Genomic DNA, 22,377 nt, shown 5'->3' on the forward strand with positions numbered 1-22,377 from the left:
CATACACAGCCATTCAGCTGAACGAACACTATCTACAGGGGGAGATTCCCATGCCTCCAGTGGATAGTCTGGTAATGGTCAAGACCAGAGGTGTCTGAACTCAGTCCTCAAGGGCTACCAACAGGTCATGTTTTCTGGATTTCTGTCTGTAGAAACAGGTGTAAAAATTTCTCACCCGGTCAAATAGATTGACTCACCTGTGCATAAGTAAAGAAATACTGAAAACATGTATTATTGGTAGCCCTTGAGGACTTAGTTTGGACACCTCTGGTCAAGACCATCCATAAGGCAGGTCCTTGGGATGCAAATTGGGAGGGACCATATCAGGTCCTTGAAATCCTGGGTGATACAATGTTAAAAGTAGAAAGGCCAATGACCGCAAAGAAGGACTCTCGGAGGAGGCATAAAGTCTCCTGGGTCCAATTGACCACGTCAAAACCACACAAGCTTCTTTAGATCAATAGAGCACTCATTGAGAGAGATAGATTGGGAAATCATACCCATCCCAAATAATAATATAATAATAAAAAAAGGTTTTATTGATCGTTGATCTCTTTTAGCAGATTATGTATTCAGAGAAAGGCACAGTGGCCCCAGTTCCCCAAAGAAAAATACAGATGCTGGGCAAACAGCCCTATGAGGAAAGTATTGCAGATACTAGTACTATTGGTGAGTATTAGTACTGATGTGTTCTGATACCCCTAGAAATGTTGAGAATAATAATGGGACGACTATAGCACCAATAAGAAATTACAAAAGATATGATCCTACTAACCAGGTAGAGCTTTTGGTTATAGAATGTAAGGAAGGGAAATCCTTGAGTCCTACTCCTTACAACCAGGATACGGTGATCAGTGGTAACTGTTTAAAGGGAGAGGACAAGTATGTATAACTGTAGTCAGAGTATCTTATGAAACAGAAATCCTAGAACCAGTCAAACCACATCTGGATGACTGTACATCCCTATTCATAAGATAGCAGAAGTGATAGTGCCCGAAATATTGTCTTCATGGAAAGTAATAACCAATATCAAATTTATGTTATACACCTGGAGAATTTCAGTAGAGTATTTCAGAGTAGATCGTTGGGACCACAGATGTGAGGAACTAACTAGATATGCTAAAGCGATGGGTAGAATGTAGACAAGGAACAAGAAGAGATGACTGGAGACTTAGAAGGAACAGGAGGAAACGAGATGTTATTGCAACCGCTCTTGGAGGGGGTGCAATGGGAATAGGTACTCTGAATATTATGGATTCTAAATCTGAGGATCAAACCTGGGAACCTGGAGCAACATACAACATGTAAACTCAATGTAAATCACATCCTTTAGTCCTTCAGGAAAAATTTAGAGGGTTGGTGTTGGGTCACATTGGAGAACAAGATAGAGTTCAATTGGCTCTGTCATGTACATAGTTTCAGAGCAAACTCTCAAAAAATCTAAAACACATTGTTAGGCTACTGGCCCTGATCACCAACCCACAGAACTAGATGACGGAGATCTTCACCTATAGCAGCCGCCTTTCCCTTAGAGCTTGACGCGCTCACCGGTACTCGGATGCCCCCAGGACTTAGCTCCAAGTGTAGTGTGGGTTGGTAATGAAGGACCACAGCGGCGGGCCAGGAGACTGGTAGAAAGCAGCGAGTAATCAAAATGATAGCCAAGGTCAAGGGTCACAGAGAAGCAGGGTAATCGATAAACACGCCAGAGGTCAGGGTCACAGACACGGTTGCAAGGTCCAAGGTACAGGCAAGAAAGGTCAGGGTCACGAGCAAAAACAGGCAGAGTCCAATAATCCAAGCAGGCGGTCATATACAGGGAATCAACAGAATATCTAGAGGACAGGACTAGGGAGCAGGAGCAGGTCAGCAAGACTGGAACACAGAAGCTATCACCGGCAGTGAGGCTGCAGACCTCACTGCCTTAAATACTCAGAGAGACCAATCAGGGATTGTCCCTGAACTACACACCCACTCAGGCTAATGCACGCTAATTCAGCCCACAGACTGGAACTAATTAATATAACCTACTGAGCGCGCGCCCCCGGCTTTCTACATTGTCGGGATGCGGCGCTGAAGAAGCGTCCGGCCGTTGCCTTAGCAATGGTCAGGTGCTGGGTGGAAGTGACGTCCCGGTCGTCAAGGTGACGGCCGGGACGCCAGGGGGCGCAGGAAGCGAGCTGCGGCGGCTGTGGGTACCGCCGCGGCTCGTGACACACATAGTGTCTTCTCCTCATAATGGTCACTAGACATTCAACCTTAGACAGAGGATAAAACAATTTATCCCCCCTTTTGCGTTGAATCATACAAACTGGCAGCCCACACAGTGGCATGTTTGCCAGAACTTGACCTGTACCACTTCTTCTCTAGCCCCAGTTCCTGAAGAAGAAAAACAGGGGTATACCTCTGTAAATATAGGTTTTCCAATGTCGGGGGATACAATACTCCATCCACATCTTTAATCTGACATGTTAACATATGAAGGGTCCACATCCATATCTATTTGACAAGGATGAATGTTGGAGACGGGAAGATGCTATATTGTGTCAAGGAAATTGTGATAGAGTACTCAGACAACAGTGTTGGAATACTGAAGGATCATGTTTGACGGATGGTAGTCCAAAGTCAGCATCTAATTTGATGTATTTGGGACAAGGATATTGGTGCTGGTATCAATGTTAAAATACATCTATAGATAGATATACACAAATAAAATATATTAAATTAAACAATTTCAGAAAAAGGGGTAGACTGCCACCCGTTCAAAATTGTTTCCCTACCCTCTATGGGGCATATTCAATTCTCGGCGGAAACGCCTAAAATCTCGCGGTCCGTGCACAATTACGGTTATTACGGTAATCGTGCGTGGAAAAACAGTTAATACGGTAATTTACTCGCTGGATTTCAGCTCGCAGCTCCATGAGCCGCGAGCTGAAATCCAGCTAACTAATACCGTATTAGCGGTAATAGTTTTTCCGCGGCGCGGAAAAAAAAAGAATTGAATATGCCCCTATGTATCCTTTCCACAAATACCAGGAGTCCTCGATCCATAATACATGATACAGTTACAAATGTGAAAAGCATTTTATAAATAAAGAAGTAAGAAAGTAATGTGTACCGTAATATCCCTAGAAGAAATTCACATGAAACCTATTATTATTTCTCTTGGACCTCAACAATAACACAAAAAACTCCCTGTTTAAAACATGCCTTTTCATCATTACAAGCAAAATGTTGGTATGTTAAATACTGCTGAAGCAAAGTAAGGTGCTGGAATCCATGCAACGGATAATAACTTGCAGTATCAGGTTATGTCATTCTGCAGGGTCAAGGATAGCCAATGGACCACAGCTTTGTGCTGTCAAACAGTAGACACAACAATAGCATGTGAACTGCATGGTGATCCCGACATACTGTTTTATCATAAAAGAATGGTTTGTATGCAGGCAGGAAGGAATTTATAGTATACCTAAACTGAGATGAGGATTGGAGGTCAGCTGCAGCATGGCCGGAGCAGAGTTTAACTAGATAAGCAGAATTTCATGTATTGTTAAGTAAATGACAGTGACTAAAGATATTTACTTTTAAATAAAATGTAATTTCCTAGTATTGAGTATATGGATAAGGTCAACGGCTCTCCTCATGTTGTCCCTGGCTTGTCTGCTGGGGATAAAACCCACCTGATCGTAGTGGATTAGGGAAGGCAGTACAGAGTTTAGTCAGTTGGGGAGAATCTTGGCGCAAAGCTTAACAACGTTATTGAGGAGAAATATTGGGCAAAGTTAGCACAGTTATGGGCATCTTTTCCTTCTTTATAAATCATGGTAATCTTAGGTTCCAGAGAGTCCCGGGGCCAAGGGGTTCCTTTAAGAATGGAATAAAAAAAGGTGCACAAGCGGGCGGCGAACTGGACCACGAACTTCTTGTAGTAAGCCGCCGAGAACCTTATTCTACATTCTTATAGTGCACTAGATGTATGTGATACCTCCCAACATTTCACTTTGTGTATTGAGGAAATTAGTGCTGGTATCAATGTTAAAATACATCTATAGATAGATATGCACAAATAAAATATATTAAATTAAACAATTTCAGAAGGAAGGGTAGACTGCCACCCGTTCAATATTGTTTCCCTACCCTCTATGTATCCTTTCCACAAATACCAGGAGACCTCGATCCATAATGTACTTGATATAGTTACTAACGTGAAAAGTATTTTATAAATAAAGGAGTAAGAAAGTAATGTGTACCGTAATATCCCTAGAAGAAATTCACATGAAACCTATTATTATTTCTCTTGGACAATAACACAAAAAACTCCCTGTTTAAAACATGCCTTTTGATCATTACAAGCAAAATGTTGGTATGTTAACTACTGCTGAAGCAAAGTAAGGTGCTGGAATCCATACAACAGATAATAACTTGCAATATCAGGTTATGTCATTCTGCAGGGTCAAGGATACAGCCAATGGACCACAGCTTTGTGCTGTCAAACAGTAATCTTTCTGACATTCAAAGCATATGTAGACACAACAATAGCATGTGAACTGCATGGTGATCCCGACATACGGTTTTATCATAAAAGAATGGTTTGTATGCAGGCAGTAAGGAATATATAGTATACCTAAACTGAGATGAGGATTGGAGGTCAGCTGCAGCATAGCTGGAGCAGAGTTCAACTAGATAAGCAGAATTTCATGTATTCTTAAATAAATGACAGTGACTAAAGATATTTACTTTTAAATAAAATTTAAGTTTATAGGTGACATTATGTCAACTGCATGAAAGTAACTATGGGAAGACATCCATTAAATAAAATGATATTTAATTAATTAAATGTGATACCAAAGGAAAGCCAGATTTGAGAAAAAAATGTATATTATTTGTAAAAAATTAGACAATACCAAATAGTTAACTTCAGTCTGGTCAATGGTCAGACTGTTTTTCTGCGCTTTACTGTGGTTGCCAACCATCAGTAAATTTACTGACAGTGAAAACATCAAGTATCTGCTCATCAGTAAAGATAAAATAGAGATCAGAGAAAAAAAAAACTGACCATACGAAATTTCCAATACCATTGGTTTTTGCGTCGTCCACTAACCGGGTTCTTTCCTCTAGATGCTATTACTATAGATGTTTATACTTTTTAGAATTACATTAATAAAAAAGCTGTCCATCAGTAAATTTCTATAAAATTGTCATAGGAAGCATAAAAAAATACAGATTGTTCTACATTCTTATAGTGCACTAGGGGGTAAATGTATCATAGTGCGGGTTGTACAAGTCGCCGGAAATCGACGAGATGACAGCTTAAATTTAAAGCTGTGCTGCCTTGTAAAGGGAAACTTCCCTTTACAAGGCAGCGCCGCTTTAAATTTAAGCTGTCATCTTGCCGATTTCCAGCAACTTGTACAACCCGCACTATGATACATTTACCCCTAGGTGTATGTGATACCTCCCAATACAATTTGTGTATTGGGACACTACCCTAAAAGGAGTGAGGTGTAACACATTGGGGGGCGTGTCACACCCCCCTGTGATGCATCTAGCTTCATGGAAATGCAATTCTACCCCAGACCTTTCTCCCCTCCCCTGGTAGGTATGTTCAGCATCTGTTCACTCCACCCTACTATACAAGCCCTCATTATCATCACCTCTTCATATATCTCAAATCTCATCTTGTAATACGTTCCATCACGCCCTCTTAGCTCTGCCTCTGACCTGTAACTCGCCTCCTCTCCGATAACAACCTCTAACTTCCGTCTACAAGACTTCTCCTGTGATGCTGCCCACCTATGGAATTCTCTACCCTGTCTGCTCAGACTCTTCCCCACCCTTCAAACTTCAAATGCTCTCTGAAAAGCCACCTCTTCACTAAAGCCTACACTACTCCCACTTATAGCACTTATATCAGTGCCCCCTCACTACATCCCAGTCTCCACTCTGAAATACTCTTGCTTCTTTTGTTTTCTCTATGCTCTTTTGCAACTAAATTGTAAAGTCCATCATAATCAGGGCCTCCCCTTTCCTTTGTTTACATGTCTGTATTTATTTTGTCTATCTTATATGTCCCTGTTTTATGTATGATTTGTTTTCTGCTGTCAGGCGCCATCCCCACTGATCCCCTGTCAGTCAGGGGCGGATGCCTTCCTTCCGGACCATAGCGTTCTGTTGCTAGGCAATGGAGGCGCTGCGGCTTCCGCTTCAGAGGTCTGTCAGGCGCATGCGCCCTGCCTCGTCCTGTTGCTTAGCAATGGGACACTACCTATCCCGCGGGATACCCGCCTCCTGGTAGCCTAGGTAGCCTACATTATTTCTCTCTTTACCGGACAAGCCCTGGCCTGGCCCTCCCCGCTGTGGGAATGTAATGATGCATCTCTTTTTAATTCTGCCATTTTCATCGAAAATTTCCGGAAACTGTTCGATGAGCCCGGTCGGGTGTCTTCTGCCTCCTCTAGCCTTCTAGCCCTCCGTCAAGGATCCCTTTCGGCTGGTCAGTACGCAGTACAATTCCGTACCTTCGCCTCTGAACTGGGGTGGAATAATGAGGCCCTGACAGCTACCAACTGGCAAGGCTTGTCAGACAATATTAAAGACACTCTCGCTTCTCGGGATCTTCCTACCAAATTCGACGAGCTGGTATCACTAAGCATCAAGGTGGACATCCGTCATCAGGAATGCTCTTTGGAGAGGAATGAAGATCTCTCTATTCGCTTGGCTCCTCGCTTTCAGACTCCAGCTCCCCCGGCAGAGGAGCCTATGCAGATTGGGCATTCTCGTCTGTCTCGTGATGAAAGGGAGCATCGGATTAGGAACCACCTTTGCCTGTACTGTGGGAAACCCGGTCACTTACTGTCAACTTGTCCTAAGAGGCCAGGAAACTCTACCTCCTAGGCAATAAAAGGGAGGTTGTCCTAGGATCCAGTCTCCATACTCCCTACTCCCTTAAGGATACCAACTTTCTGATGCCATTCACCCTCAAGTATATGGATACTTCTCTGGAATGTTCCGCTTTCGTGGATTCTGGATACGCAGGGAACTTCATTTCCGCCACTCTGGTGTCCAAGCTTCAGATACCCTCTCATCTTTTGCCGCAGCCTTTGGTCCTCACCGCAGTTGATGGTAACCGAGTCAGCAACGGCTCCATCACCTGTATCACTTGCCCAGTTTGGTTGCAGATAGGGGTTCTTCACCACAAGTGGATCAAGTTCCTGGTCATTCCGCAGTCCTTCAATTCTATCATCTTGAGTTTACCCTGGCTCAGAATGCATTCTCCACAGTTCGACTGGCTTCTTGCCCAGGTATCCTCCTGGGGCACTTCTTGTTTCAACAAGTGTCTCTTTAAAGTATATCCACCTAACCACTTGCCTTGTCTTTCTATCGCCTCTCAAAGCAAGCTCCCAGAACCATACTTAGAATTCCTGGATGTTTTCAGCAAGTCTGCCGCTGAGAGTCTACCTCCACATTGTGCGTGGGATTGTCCCATCGAACTTTTACCTGGGAAGAACATCCCTTAGGGTAGAGTCTACCCGCTCTCTCTACCTGAGTCCAGAGCAATGTCTCAGTATTTCTCTAAAAATCTTCGGCAGGGATTCATCAGGAAGTCTTCCTCCCCCGCAGGGGCTGGATTCTTTTTTGGTAACAAGAAAGATGGCTTCTTAAGACCCTGTAAAGACTACCATCGCCTGAATGCAATCACCATCAAAAACCGCTATCCTCTTCCTCTTATTACAGAACTCTTCGACTGCATCCAGGGTGCCAAGATTTTCTCTAAATTGGATTTTATAATCTGATACGCATTCAGAAGGGCGATGAATGGAAAACTGCATTTAACACCCGCGACGGTCATTACGAGTACCTACTGATGCCCTTCGGGCTCTGTAATGCTCCAGCTGTTTTTCAAGATTTCGTCAACGAGATCTTCAGGGATCTCCTCTACCAATCCGTGATTGTCTACTTGGACGATATTCTAGTATTCTAATCTAATCTATGTTCTGATTGTTTCCATGTCAAGACAGTTCTCTCTCGTCTCAGGAAGCATTCCCTCTATTGCAAGCTCGAGAAATGCCTCTTTGAATGTTCCCAGGTGCCTTTCCCTGGTTATCTAGTCTCTGGCACTGGTCTCCAAATGGTCTCTTTTTTTTTCTTGATTCCAACTTATCCTGATCTTTTAATCAGATCATTTAATAATACGGATTCCTTGGTCTCTGCGGATAACAAAACCATCCTTAACCCCATTCAAGTGGTGGCAATTACTAACTCCTCCATCTCTCCCCCTCCTGGACGCTCCTTTTTAGACCCACATCTCCAGCCCAAACTTTTGTGCTGGGCACACAAATCTAAATTTGCAGGTCATGCCGGTTACAAGAGGACTAAGGAATTCCTTTCCAGATACTACTGGTGGCCTTCTCTAGGTTCTGATGTTCGCAAGTTTGTGTCGGCATGCTGTGTATGTGCACGTCACAAGACTCCTAGGCAAAGCCCTCCTGGTCTTCTACTTCCGCTTCCCATTCCTGACTTCCTGTGGATCAGTATTACGATGGATTTCATCACCGACCTTCCTCAGAGTCACGACTATGATACCATCTGGGTCGCGGTAGACCGCTTCTCCAAGATGTCTCACTTCATCCCATGTAAAGGTCTTCCTTCAGCTTCTGAGCTCGCAAATCTGTTTTTAAAAAATGTACTCCGTCTCCACGGGTGTCCTCAGGAGATCACCTCCAATAGGGGAGTACAGTTTGCGGCTAAATTCTGGAGAGCCTTTTGCACCAAGATTGGATTCAAACTCAAATTCTCTTCCGGCTACCACCCTCAAACTAATGGACAAACGGAACGAGTAAATCAGGACCTGGAGTGTTTCTTGCGATGCTTCGCTTCAGAAAATCAAGCTTCTTGGAGTGACCTCCTTTATTGGGCCGAATTTGCTCATAATAGTCTCTTACACTCTTCTTCAGGTTTTCTCCTTTCTTGATGGTCTATGGTAGACATCCTACTCCTCCTCTCTTATCCGAGGCTCCAGCATCTCCTGTGCCTGCTGCTGACTCCCTCATTCACAATTTTTCACAAATCTGGACCAAAGCCAAAGCGACACTTTCTACTTCAGTGCAACGACACAAGATTGCTGCTGACCGCTGTCGAAAGAATCTTCCAGTACTAAAGGTGGGAGATTGTCTATGGCTGGCAACTCGCAACCTCCGGCTCCGAGTTCCGTTGATGAAATTGGCTCCCTGGTTTATCGGTCCTTTTGCTATATCTCAAGTCATCAACCCTGTTTCTTACAAGCTCTCATTACCTCCTTCCCTCAGAATCCACGACACCTTCCACATCTCCCTGCTGAAACCCCTAGTCCTCAACGAATTCTTCAAAGAACCTGTCTCTCCTCCACCCATCAAGACCTTTCTGGGGGATGAATTCGAAGTAGAGAGAATTCTGAAGATTCGTTTTGTTCGAGGCCCTGAGGAGAGATTCTGGATTCCAGAAGCCGATCTTCATGCTCCTCGTCTCCTTGCCAAATTCCTGAAGAGGACTGATCCTTCTTTGAGGGAGAGGAAGAGGGGGGGGGTACTGTCAGGCGCCGTCCCCGCTGATCCCCTGTCAGTCTGGCACGCCTTCCTTCCGGGCTGTAGTGCTCTGTTTCTAGGCATCAGACACGCTGCGGCTTCCGCTTCCGCTTCAAAGGTCTGTCGGGCGCATGCGCCCTGCCTCGTCCCGTTGCCTAGGAACGGGACGCTACCTGTCCCGCTGGATACCCGCCTCCTGGCTCCTCCAATCATCTCCTAACCTGTCCTATTTACACCTGGCTCTGGCGCCATTAGGGTGCCAGAGTAGCAGGTTCATACCTAGCATCCTGGTTCTCCTGCTCGCTTGTTCCCTATTGTGCTTCCATTGTTCCTGCTCTCCATTGTGACCCGGCTTGGCGACCATCCTATTATCTGTGTGACCCATATTGTACTGGGACTTTGGCTTGTTGACTACCCTCTCAGATTCTCCCAGGTACCGTACATTCCTGATTGGCTCGACCCGGACCGTCTGACCCTTCTACACTACACCGGCAACTGGCTAGTAGGACCGCAACCTGCGTACCCTGTGCAGCGAAGTCCAAACCTCCTTGCGGGGGTCCCTGGCGAACATCAGGGGTACGTTAGGCTCCGCACCTGCTAGTTCAGTGGCACTAATACCAGTTAGTGTTTTGTTCCATTATACTCCTCAGAAGGCCTACGGCCTGACATCTACACTGTCCAGCACTGAGGAGCACAGTGATACCTTATTAATTAACGACAATGTAAATGTATATGAACAGTTTTTATCATATGTAAGACATTCTTAAATATCCAGTAAAGAGCAGGTGCAAGAACAACCCTTTAAATGGCGCACAGACAATTAGCTGAAATCACAGCTGTTGTACAAACAGGGGGCGTATTTCACACCTACAAGCAAAAACCTTTAAAAATGGCAGCCCTAATGATATTTACATTAAACTGTCCTAAAGATAAAATATAAACTATATAATGGGCAGCACTTCTGTCTTACGGGTCATGAGTTCGATTCCCGACCATGGCCTTATCTGTGAGGAGTTTGTATGTACTCCTCTTATTTGCGTGGGTTTCCTCTGGGTGCTCCAGTTTCCTCCCACACTCCAAAAACATATTGGTAGGTTAATTGACTGCTAACAAATTGACCCTAGTCTGTATGTCCGTCTTTCTGTGTGTGTTAAGGAATTTAGACTGTAAACCCCAATGGGGCAGGGACTGATGTGAGTGCGTTCTCTGTACAGCGCTGCGGAATTAGTGGCGCTATATAAATACATGGTGATGATGATGATAAATGTATACTGGCTAAAAATTGCTACACTAGTGCAACGCTAAAACAATCAATATAAATGTGAACATATGAAAATCAAAATGATGTAACCAAATTGAAAATGAATATAACTTGCAGTCCTGAGCTGATTAAGGTTATCAACATGGTTCCGTGGGCCAAGGTCATTAAGACAATAAAATATTTTATTTTACAAATTAGCATTTGGCCTCTTTGCTGTAAGTGGATAAATGGAAATTATATACTTGACACGTAGATGTTGAATAGCAAATACATACCGTTAGTATGAAGAGAACAGGCCCCACAAACGCCCAAATGATGTCCGTTTGAATATTCAGCCAACAGTGACCATCTGCTACGTAATCATTGAAAGAGGTTGCCAAGGTCACGCTTACAATAATGATTGGCAGGCCTGGAAAAGAGATGACAGATTCAACAGTAACATAAAGAACTGTCCCTGAGCATTCCCTATTGTTCAGCAAAATCAACATGTTTCAATGTATAACTTTGCATGCCACTATGACATGTATCTGGTAGCAAAAGTGGTATAAAAAAGAGACATACCACCACCAAGAAATAGCTGGAATTAAAGAGAGTCAATGTGGGTCTACCATGTAGCACTGTGTTTTTCACGGTGGGAAGTTTCTTAATTCATTTCTGTATTTGTATATGTTTTTTTTGTTCTTTTAGTTTTATGGCCGGCATGCACTTCCTAATTTTGCATTATGAGCCAGAGGTCTACAAATGGCTATGTGGCAGAAGAGTATAATATTTCAAAATTAATTCAAAAGTGAATGAGATGCAGGTGTCTCCTATCTAACAGGCCGCTAGATGTCAGACAGTCACTGTTTGTACAGAAGAATACTTTATGACAGGTGAACCCCAGGCTGAAATTAACTTTTAATCTTAACCACATACCCCATGTCCTTGGATGCCCTTCAGTGTGGATGGCACTCTGTGGCACCCACACTGTAATCTTCTGTAATCAATATTCTCCTTGTCTGGGAAATCATCCATTACCGGTGGGGGAATATGGGAAAACACCTTCCAATTTGAGGGGTGATCGAATACAGGATCCTTACAGCTCTACTAGTTGGGCGTTAAGGGGCTTTAGGGAGATTTTCTGATTTGCAAATGAATTATCAAAACATAAGATACAAGATTCTACCTGACTTTAAGGGAAAATTATCACATGTTGCAGATGATTGTTTCTTGTTTTTTGCTACTGGAATAAGGTAACAGTGAATGCTTACATTTGGTTACAAATGCATTTGGCTGAAAAGAATTACTGAGAATAGAAGCCAGAAGCGTTTTTGAGAAATGTCATTAAACTCAAAGAATGAAATGGGTGACACTGACTTCAAAAGTGCACATATGTGTCCTGGTTTTCTGTTTTAAAGAAAGTACAAGCATTATGTTTTACTGAATGCTTCAGACCATTACAACCCATGATGTAGCTCTATATAATAGTATAAATGTATTTTACACCACCAGCCAATGAAGCAAGAGGGAAAATAAAACATGAATCCAGGAAACAATGTTTGGATTACATTTGACTCTATATTTTGAAACTGTGACGTGTCGCGGTGGCTCTAGCATCCTGTAACGGACTTACCTTCTCCGCCGCTCCGGAAGCCGCACTTCCGCATCCAAGACCACGTGACTACACCCGGAGGCGGTCACATGACCACAACCTAGAGGCGCGGATTTTGAATCCCTGTCAGGATAAAAACCTCATCCTGACACTCGTTGAGTGTCAGAGCAACACTTACCTGTTCCTGGCTCCTGTGCTTCGTGGATTGCTGTGTCTTCCAGTCTCCTGTGTCTTCCTGTGTGCTGATGTTTGCCTGTTTGACTACTCTGGCTCTCCTATCCCTGTGTACCGACCCGGCTTGCTGACCATTCTTCTGTTCTTGTGACCCGTGTACCGAACCTGGCTTGTTGACTCCGAGTTGCCTCCTGATTCTGCCTGACTCCATTCCTGTGTACCGAACCGGCTTGTCTGACTCCGCAACTTCCGCTCTACTCCGCTGTACTACATCTTGGGGCAACCTGAGGACCGCGACCTGTGACTCCTGGCAGCGAAGCCCACCCCGCCTTGCGGCGGTTCTTGGTGAACACCGGGGAGATCGTTAGACTCCGCACATCAGGTAAGCCAGCGCTAATCAAGATTAGTAGTAGAAGTATCCAGAATCTGTTACAGTTTGTTCTGACCATGGATGCCGCAGCTAAAGATCTGTTGGAGCATTTAGTGGGAAGGATGGATAAGCAAGAGGCTAACCAAGAGCAACTTTTAAAATTCCTCAATAGTCTATCTACCCGGTTGGATGTTGTCCAGAACACCCTAGTAGCTGGTGGACCACCTGGGCCGGCAGTGGCCCCTGAACCTCAGGTCGTAGCAGCAGCAGCTTCTTCCTCTCAGTTACGGATACCTAACCCACCCAAGTTCGATGGGGACCCCAAATATTGCAGAGGATTTTTAAATCAATGCTCCATACAATTCGAGCTATTACCAAGGAACTTCCCTTCCGAAAAAACGAAAGTGGCCTATGTGATTTCTTTATTGTCCGATCAAGCCTTAGCATGGGCTTCCCCTTTATGGGAGAGGGATGATCCCATTCTACATAACTTTAGCATCTTTTTGTCCACTTTCAAGAAAATATTTGATGAGCCTGGAAGGGTGTCCAATGCCGCGTCCCGCTTATTACGTCTCCGCCAGGGGAACCAGTCTGTGGGATAGTATGCTGTCCACTTCAGAACTATGGCCTCTGAACTTAGCTGGAACGATGAGGCCCTAGTAGCTATGTTCTGGCAGGGCCTTTCAGACCGGATCAAAGACGAGCTGGTATCTCAGGAACTCCCTACGACTTTGGATGATATTATCTCTCTCTGTGTCAAGGTTGATTTGCGTTTTAAGGAACATAATTCTGAGAAGGAACAGTCTCGGCGTAGTATGATTCGCTTGGCCCCCAACTCCCAAACCCCTGTTCTTCCTCCAGAAGAGCCCATGCAACTGGGGAGGACCCGCCTGTCAGCCGAAGAAAGGGAGAGGAGATTTCGGAACAAGTTGTGTTTATATTGTGGGGAGAGCGGCCATCTTCTGAGTTCTTGTTCTAAACGCCCGGGAAACGACAGGGCCTAACGAGTTCAGGAGCTGTATCGTTGGGCCTCTTCTCTCAGTGTCAGTCAGTTCCTGGTAGTAATGATTGCCTGTCTATTCCCATTTCCCTTCAGTTAGGACAAAAGACTTTCCCGCAGTCGGCCCTTCTTGATTCCGGAGCCGCAGGAAATTTCATCTCTGCCGCAGTAGTTAAACAATTCGTTATTCCCACACAAGCTTTGGAACAACCCATCTCTCTGTTGGCCATTGATGGGGGAAGAATTCCTGAGGGGTCCATTCTGGTACGCACCATTCCCCTCCTGCTTCAGATAGGAGAGCTTCATCGGGAGAAGATTTCTTTTCTAGTAATTCAGAAATCTACCAATCCAATCATCCTAGGACTTCCATGGCTTTGTCTCCACTCCCCCACCTTAGACTGGAAATCAGGTCATATATTGTCTTGGGGACAGTCCTGCTTTTCTCACTGCCTTCAGAAAGTGGTTCCTCTGAATAGTCCCAGACGTTCCCAAGAATTTCCTGTGACTCTTTTGCCGGAACCATACCAAACCTTCTCTGATGTTTTTTGTCAACAAGAGGCCACTAGACTTCCTCCTCACAGAATCTGGGATTGTGGCATTGATCTGATACCTGGTAAACCCATTCCCAGGGGCCGTATTTACCCCCTTTCCCTCCCAGAGTCTAAGGCTATGGAGGAGTACGTCCAAGAAAATCTAAAAAGGGGCTTCATCCGCAAGTCTGCCTCCCCAGCTGGGGCTGGCTTCTTCTTCGTAAAAAAGAAAGATGGGGGCCTCCGCCCTTGCATAGATTACAGAGACCTGAATGCCATTACCGTTAAAAATCGGTATCCTCTGCCACTGATTTCCGAATTGTTTGACCGAATTAAGGGTGCCACCATCTTCTCTAAACTTGATCTCAGAGGAGCGTATAACCTCATACGCATTAAGGAGGGGGATGAATGGAAAACGGCGTTAAACACCTGAGACGGCCACTTTGAGTACCTGGTCATGCACTTCGGGGTATGCAATGACTGGCCATCTTTCAGGGCTTTATGAATGAGCTTTTTCAAGACCTCTTGTAGCAATCCGTAGTCATCTACTTGGATGACATCCTCATCTTTTCTCAAGATCTAGTATCTCATCGCAGTCATGTACTGGAAGTCCTCTCTCGTATTCGGGAAAATCATCTGTTTTGCAAATTAGAAAAATGCACCTTCGAGCAGAAACAAATTCCTTTCCTGGGATATATTATTTCTGGCACCGGTCTGCAGATGGACCCCACCAAATTGAAAGCCATACTTGACTGGCCCCAACCTTCTGGTCTTAAGGCCACCCAACGCTTCCTAGGATTCTCCAATTATTATCGTCAATTTATCAAAGGTTATTCTTCTCTTGTGGCTCCCATCACGGCATTGACCCGTAAATCTGCTGATGCTAGTATATGGTCCACTGAGGCTATCCAAGCCTTTATATTATTAAAGTCTCTCTTCTCATCTGTACCCATTCTTCAACAGCCGGATTGTTCACGTCTGTTTGTCCTGGAGGTAGATGCCTCTTCCGTTGGTACTGGGGCCGTACTGTCCCAGAGAAGCCCTTCTGGCAAACTTCATCCCTGCGGATTCTTTTCCCGTCGTTTGTTACCTGCTGAGAGGAATTATGGGATTGGCGACAAAGAGCTCCTGGCCATCAAGCTGGCTCTCTCCAAATGAAGACATCTACTAGAAGGGGCGCAATTTCCAATCACCATATATACCGACCACAAGAATTTGCTTTACTTACGTACTGCCCAAATTCTAAACCCTCGGCAAGCAAGGTGGTCCTTAATCTTCTCACGCTTTGATTTCAACATCACCTTTCACTCTGGGTCCAAGAATACGAAGGCAGACGCCTTATCTCGCTCTTTTGATCCAGCCGACATGGAACCCTTGGAAGACAATAAATTCATTGTAGACCCCTGCCAAGTATTGGCAACTACACACCTGAACAAGGGTTGCCCTCCGGGCAAAACATTCATCTTGCCACATCTACGCACTCAACTCCTTAGCTGGGCTCATCACTCTCTCTTCTCTGGGCATGCCGGCATCCGCAAGACCTGGGATTTGTTGTCCCGAAGTTACTGGTGGCCTTCTTTACTGGACGATGTGAGGAGATTTGTTTCTGCTTGTTCCAAATGTGCTCAACACAAGGCCTCTAGGAAAAAGCCTTATGGATGTTTGCTTCCTTTACCCATTCCTGATTACCCGTGGTCACAGATTTCAATGGACTTCATCACAGACCTTCCTCCTTCCAAATCCTGTACTGTGGTGCTAGTGGTCACGGATCGCTTCTCTAAAACAGCCAATTTTATTGCTCTTAAAGGCCTTCCTTCTTCCTCCTCCTTAGCCGATATTTTTATTAAAGAAATATTTCGCCTCCATGGCTGTCCTCAACATATTGTTTCCGATCGTGGATCACAGTTCATATCAAAATTTTGGAGGTCTTTTTGCAATAAGTCCGGAATTAAGCTTGACTTTTCTTCCGCATATCATCCCCAGTCCAATGGGTCTACAGAGAGAACTAACCAAGAATTAGAGAAGTTTCTAAGAATATTTATCTCAAGTAACCAAGATAACTGGGTGGACCTTCTCCCTTGGGCCGAGTTCGCCCATAACAACCATTTCCATGAGGCCATCTCTAACTCCCCCTTTTTTGTTCTTTATGGCTGCCATCCTAGACTACCCACCTTCTCGCAAATCACATCTTCTGAAGTTCCGGCGGTGGACTCTCTGTTTCGTAACTTCTCCGCTATTTGGGAACAGACCAAGATAAATTTAAAGAAAGCAACCACTCGTTCCAAAAAATTCTACGATAAAAGGAGGAGAGTGACCCCAAGTTTTTCAGTCGGTGACAGGGTATGGCTATCCACCCAAAACATTTGTTTAAAGGTTCCCAGTAAAAAATTTGCTACGAAATTCATTGGCTCATTCGCTATTTCTGAAGATTATTAATCCCGTAACCTTTAGATTGAGTCTGCCTCCCTCTTTACGCATACCTAATGTTTTTCATGTCTCCTTGTTAAAACTGATGGTAACCAACAGATTCTCCACCTCATCGAGAACTCCTACTCCTGTTGTGGATCGGGATCAAGTCGAATATGAGATTAAAACTATCCTAGATTCTCGTAAAGTTCAAGGTGCTATACAGTTCTTGGTGGATTGGAAGGGTTACGGCCCTGAGGAGCGCTCATGAGTAAGAGCCATTGATCTGCATGCTCCCCGTCTACTTAAATTATTCCATAAAAAATTTCCCTTAAAACCCTATTAGGTGTTCGGAGTCCACCTTTATGGCAGGGGGTACTGTAACGGACTTACCTTCTCCGCCGCTCCGGAAGCCGCACTTCCGCATCCAAGACCACGTGACCACACCCGGAGGCGGTCACATGACCACAACCTAGAGGCGGAGATTTTGAATCCCTGTCAGGATAAAAACCTCACTCTGACACTCGCTGAGTGTCAGAGCAACACTTACCTGTTCCTGGCTCCTGTGCTTCGTGGATTGCTGTGTCTTCCAGTCTCCTGTGTCTTCCTCTCCTATACCTGTGTACCGACCCGGCTTGCTGACCATTCTTCTGTTCTTGTGACCCGTGTACCGAACCTGGCTTGGTGACTCCGAGTTGCCTCCTGATTCTGCCTGACTCCATTCCTGTGTACCGAACCGGCTTGTCTGACTCCGCAACCTCCGCTCCACTCCGCTGTACTAGATCTTGGGGCGAACCTGAGGACCGCGACCTGTGACTCCTGGCAGCGAAGCCCACCCCGCCTTGCGGCGGTTCTTGGTGAACACCGGGGAGATCGTTAGACTCCGCACCTCAGGTAAGCCAGCGCTAATCAAGATTAGTAGTAGAAGTATCCAGAATCTGTTATACATCCATTCCGGATCGAGTTCCAGCTGTCACGGCAACAGCTGGGACATCACTTCCGGATTCTTGTTTTGGCTGTCACCTAGGCAATGGCCGGGACACTCTCATTACTAGCGCCACATCCTGGCAACTGGGCAGCCAGAAGTGTGCACAATTAACATAATTATTTATTATAGAGCCTCCTGGGCAATAAGAAAAGTGCTATGCTAATTAATTAAGCAGGTCCTGCGGCTCATTTTGACTATGGTTCTCCTGTCCACTGATTGGACAGACTGAATATTTAAAGCAGGGAGGGCTTAGCCTCCCTGCTGGTTAAAGTGTTCTCTGCACCTGAACACATTGCTGAACAGCTCCACTGTTCCTGTGTTTTCCTTGCTACTTTGGATTGATTCCCCCATTGTGACTCTTTGTCTTGACTCTGGACTCAAATTCATGTGCCCTTTGTTCTCGGCCTGTATTTGGATTACCCGTGTTCGTTTCTTGCCCTGACCTTTTGCCTGTCTCCTAGCTATCCTGCTCGCACCTGATCCACACCCTTTGGACTGTCTCTCTGGTATCTGCCTTCAGTACTGCAGTTGACATCTACCTGCTATCACATTTTTCGGGCATGATGTCATCACGTCATGCCCAACATTCAATAAGGAGCGGCGCAGAGAGGAGCAAGCATGAAGGAGACAGAAGACAAGAAGAGAAAAGAAGAGAAGAAAGAAGCCAATAGAAAAGGTAAGTGAAGGAACGGAAGCAAGGGGGAGCAAAGGCAGCATGGCAGAGTGTGAAGGGGAGCAAAGGCAGCATGACAGAGTGTGAAGGGGGAGCAAAGACAGCATGGCAGAGTGTGAAGGGAGAGTAAAGGCAGCTAGGCACACTGTGAAGGGGGAGTAAAGGCAGCATGGCAGAGTGTGAAGGGGGAGTAAAGGCAACATGGCAGCGTGTGAAAAGGGGCAAAGGCAGCACGGCAGAGTGTGAAGGGGGGGCAAAAGCAGCATGGCAGGGAGTGAGGGGGCAAAACCAGCATAGCATAGTGTGAAGGGGGAAAAAGCAGCATTGGCAGAGTGTGAAGGGGGGCAAAAGCAGCATGGCAGGGAGTGAGGGGGGCAAAACCAGCATAGCATAGTGTGAAGGGGGAAAAAGCAGCATTGGCAGAGTGTGAAGGGGGCAAAAGCAGCATGGCAGGGAGTGAGGGGGGGCAAAAGCAGCATAGCAAAGTGGGAAGGGGGGCAAAAGCAGCATAGCATAGTGTAAAGGGGGACCAAAGCAGCATGGCACAGGGTGATGTAAGGAGGCCAAAGCAGCATGGCACAGGGTGATGAAGGGGGGCCAAACCAGCATGGCACAGGGTGATGAAGGGGGGCCAAACCAGCATGGCACAGGGTGATAAAGGGGGGCCAAACCAGCATGGCACAGGGTGCTGAAGGGGGGCCAAACCAGCATGGCAGAGTGTGAAGAGGGGCAAATGCAGCATGGCACAGGGTGGTGAAGGGGGGTCAGGATTAGAATGGAGCAAAAGCAGCATGGAGGGCACAGTGTGATCATAAGCGGGCACAGCATGGTGATAAAGGGGCACAGAAATGTGCGTGTGATGGCACAGCGGACTTGTGGCAATGTAATGTGTGTGTGGTAGGTGGTGGCTAATGGGTGCTATTTTCTTTGTGGGGTGATGATGGGGCAATTTATTTTTATAGTGGGGACTATTAAGTTAAGATGGGGTGGTTTGGGGGATAGTAATTGAATGTGGGGCTGAGTTTGAGGAGCATGAGGTCTATTTACTAAATGTGAATATGAATTATTTAATGGTTGCGGAAAATGGGTATATTTATTATACTTAAATGTTATTAATTTATTGCTGGGGCTGTTTGGAGAGAGGGAAATAGGTTTATTTATTAAATGGGAATACTATTACTTTAACGTTGGGGCTGGAGGAAGGCCTAAGTATTAAGCGTGGGTTCTATTGATTTAAAGCCGGGGCTGGTTGGAATTTTCTAAATGTACCCATTTTTTTCCAAATAGGGCCCCCAACATTCCAAGATTCAGACAAGCCGCAACTAAAGAAACCAGCAGCCACAGGAGGTGAAAGTAATTTGAACAGGTTGGAGAGAGCAGGACAGTCTGTAAAATGTTCTGATTTTAGTGGGACAATCACGATTTTTGATGACTGTTCTGTCCAATCTAAGGGGCAGACCAAGTCTGTGTACTCTTTATATACACACTGCATTCTTTATATATTACACTATGGTGCTAGCTGTCCTTCATGGGCTTACCACAGCCCCTCTAGTGTTTTGGTTACTCCTCTCCAGTGGCTGGCCACACCCCCTATGGCAGGCCCTACCACTATATTGCCCCTGTGGGCCCTTCATGCCCCAGTCCGACACTGGTATGTGGTATATTGTACTTGACTGGCACAGCATGGTGGTACAGCTTAATAATAACATTAGATCATAGGTTTGCCTCTTCCCAAGTTAAAGAACAATCTACTCACCCCATCCAGTAATATAATAAAATTTCATCCTTCTATCTTCGCTCATGTTGACTGCAACAACTTTGCTCCACAGCAGTAACCCTTCAACCAACATCCATGCAAAAGCCGCCATAAAAAAGAGATGGAGACAGGCTGTAACTGTGATGCAGACAACCTAATAAAGACATTGGGTAAACTTCTTTCAGAACAACCTGAAAAATATCACATATGAAGGCGACAAAACTGCTAGTAGCAAATCACTGAGAGCGACATTTACTACAGAACAGTATTAAAATTTAACCATGTGATATATGGCCCCATGATGAGGAATAAGGGTGTTGCTTAAACGTGTAGAAAATTACTTAGGAACAAAAAGGTTATGAGCTGCGTCATGCAGAACTGACTCATACAGAACAATATGAGTGTAAAACACCTTACTTTGCCATCTACTACAATAACCGAAATATGTATAAATATGTATATATATATATATATATATATATATATATATATATATATACACACATATATATATATATATATATATATATATATATATATATATATATATATATATATGTCAAGAAAATTTAGAGGTGGTGGTATGGGAAATGTAAATCAATGGGATTTGATAGTTTACCTATGAAGGCGGTGGGAGAAGTGATGATATGGCCACCGTATACCAGATCACTTCAACCACCGTATGTGCGCATAATGTATAATAAATATATGTATAATAAATATAAAATATATATATATATATATATATATATATATATATATATATATATCTAATATATAAATGTCTAGTGGCGTGTGTTAGTCTGTCTGTGTGTGTGTGGAAAAAATAAAACCAAGCTGCAGCGCCACCTGCTGGGCAGAGTTATACACTGGCCTACTAAATTCTTAGTGTGTGTGGAAAAAAAAAATTCAGAAAGGGCTGAAATTTGGTATACTAAGATGTTTTTAATTTGTTAATTTAATTTGTTAATTGTTAAAAGTGTTTATAAAGATTTAAAAAAAATATATATATATTTTTTGAAGGAGAAGTGACAGTTGGGAGTGGTTGGTGGTTGCCGGGGGTGACAGTGGGGAGTGGTTGGTGGTTGAGGCATGGGCTATGGCCCAAATGCATGACAAGAACCTTTTTAACACCTTAAGTAGCTTGATTTGACTAGAATGCATGCGTATTATGCACGGGTTAACTTGTATATATATATATATATATATATATATATATATATATATATTAGAGATGCTCACTGACCCCCGTGTTTTGGTTTTGGTTTTGGTTTTGGATCTGGATTACCTTGGTGTTTTGGTTTTGGTTTTGCTAAACCGCCCTTGCGTGTTTTGGTTTTGTTTTGCTATTTTCATTAAAAATCAATGTTTTTGGCCCTAAAATAACCAAATTTAGTGCTCCACCTGTTTCTAGGATAAGTAATGTAATTGTAAAGCTAATAAATTATCCAAAAAACAGTTTAATTCCTGGTAGGCCTTCATTAATTCTACACACAAACCAGATTGTCTTCCTCTCCATCTATGAATATTGGCAATGCAGCCATCGTCTTTGGATGTATATTACACCCCACACTTATACTTAAATATGTAAAGAAATGGACAAAGCCAGTTTGGTTTCGGTCTCTCTAGGCCCCCCTCCACTTGTATAAAATACCAAAAAATTCAGCCGTTATAGACTGTACAATATTAATTGAAATGGAAAAAGACAGTTTGGTTTCGGTCTTTCTAGGCCCCCCTCCACTTGTATAAAATACAAAAAAATTCAGCCGTTATAGACTGTACAATATTAATTGAAATGGAGAAAGACAGTTTGGTTTCGGTCTCTCTAGGCCCCCCTCCACTTGTATAAAATACCAAAAAATTCAGCCGTTATAGACTGTACAATATTAATTGAAATGGAGAAAGACAGTTTGGTTTCGGTCTCTCTAGGCCCCCCTCCACTTGTATAAAATACAAAAAATTCAGCTGTTATAGACTGTACAATATTTAGAGAAATGGACAAAGGCAGTTTGGGGTCACTCTGCCTATCACACCCTACCCTTAAGGAGAAATTGCCCAAACAGCAGCC

At 44.3% G+C, this 22,377-nt stretch overlaps 2 protein-coding genes across 3 annotated transcripts in view; one reads left to right on the plus strand and one right to left on the minus strand.

Annotated features, from left to right (window-relative positions):
- Window positions 1-22,377, plus strand: part of PSMB7 (proteasome 20S subunit beta 7) — a 979,390-nt gene that overhangs the window by 677,441 nt on the left and 279,572 nt on the right. The gene's annotated exons all lie outside the window — the stretch shown is intronic.
- The window catches only part of ADGRD2 (adhesion G protein-coupled receptor D2), a 322,961-nt gene that overhangs the window by 208,478 nt on the left and 92,106 nt on the right, over window positions 1-22,377 (minus strand). For both annotated transcript variants that reach the window (XM_075184713.1, XM_075184714.1), the window contains exons 17-18: window positions 20,310-20,463; window positions 11,097-11,230 (exon numbers count right to left, since the gene is read on the minus strand). In XM_075184713.1, the coding sequence (XP_075040814.1) occupies window positions 11,097-11,230; window positions 20,310-20,463 (288 nt within the window). The remainder of the gene's footprint in view (window positions 1-11,096; window positions 11,231-20,309; window positions 20,464-22,377) is intronic.

The sequence above is a fragment of the Mixophyes fleayi genome, chromosome 9, assembly GCF_038048845.1.
Source record: "Mixophyes fleayi isolate aMixFle1 chromosome 9, aMixFle1.hap1, whole genome shotgun sequence".
Lineage (NCBI taxonomy): Eukaryota > Metazoa > Chordata > Amphibia > Anura > Limnodynastidae > Mixophyes > Mixophyes fleayi.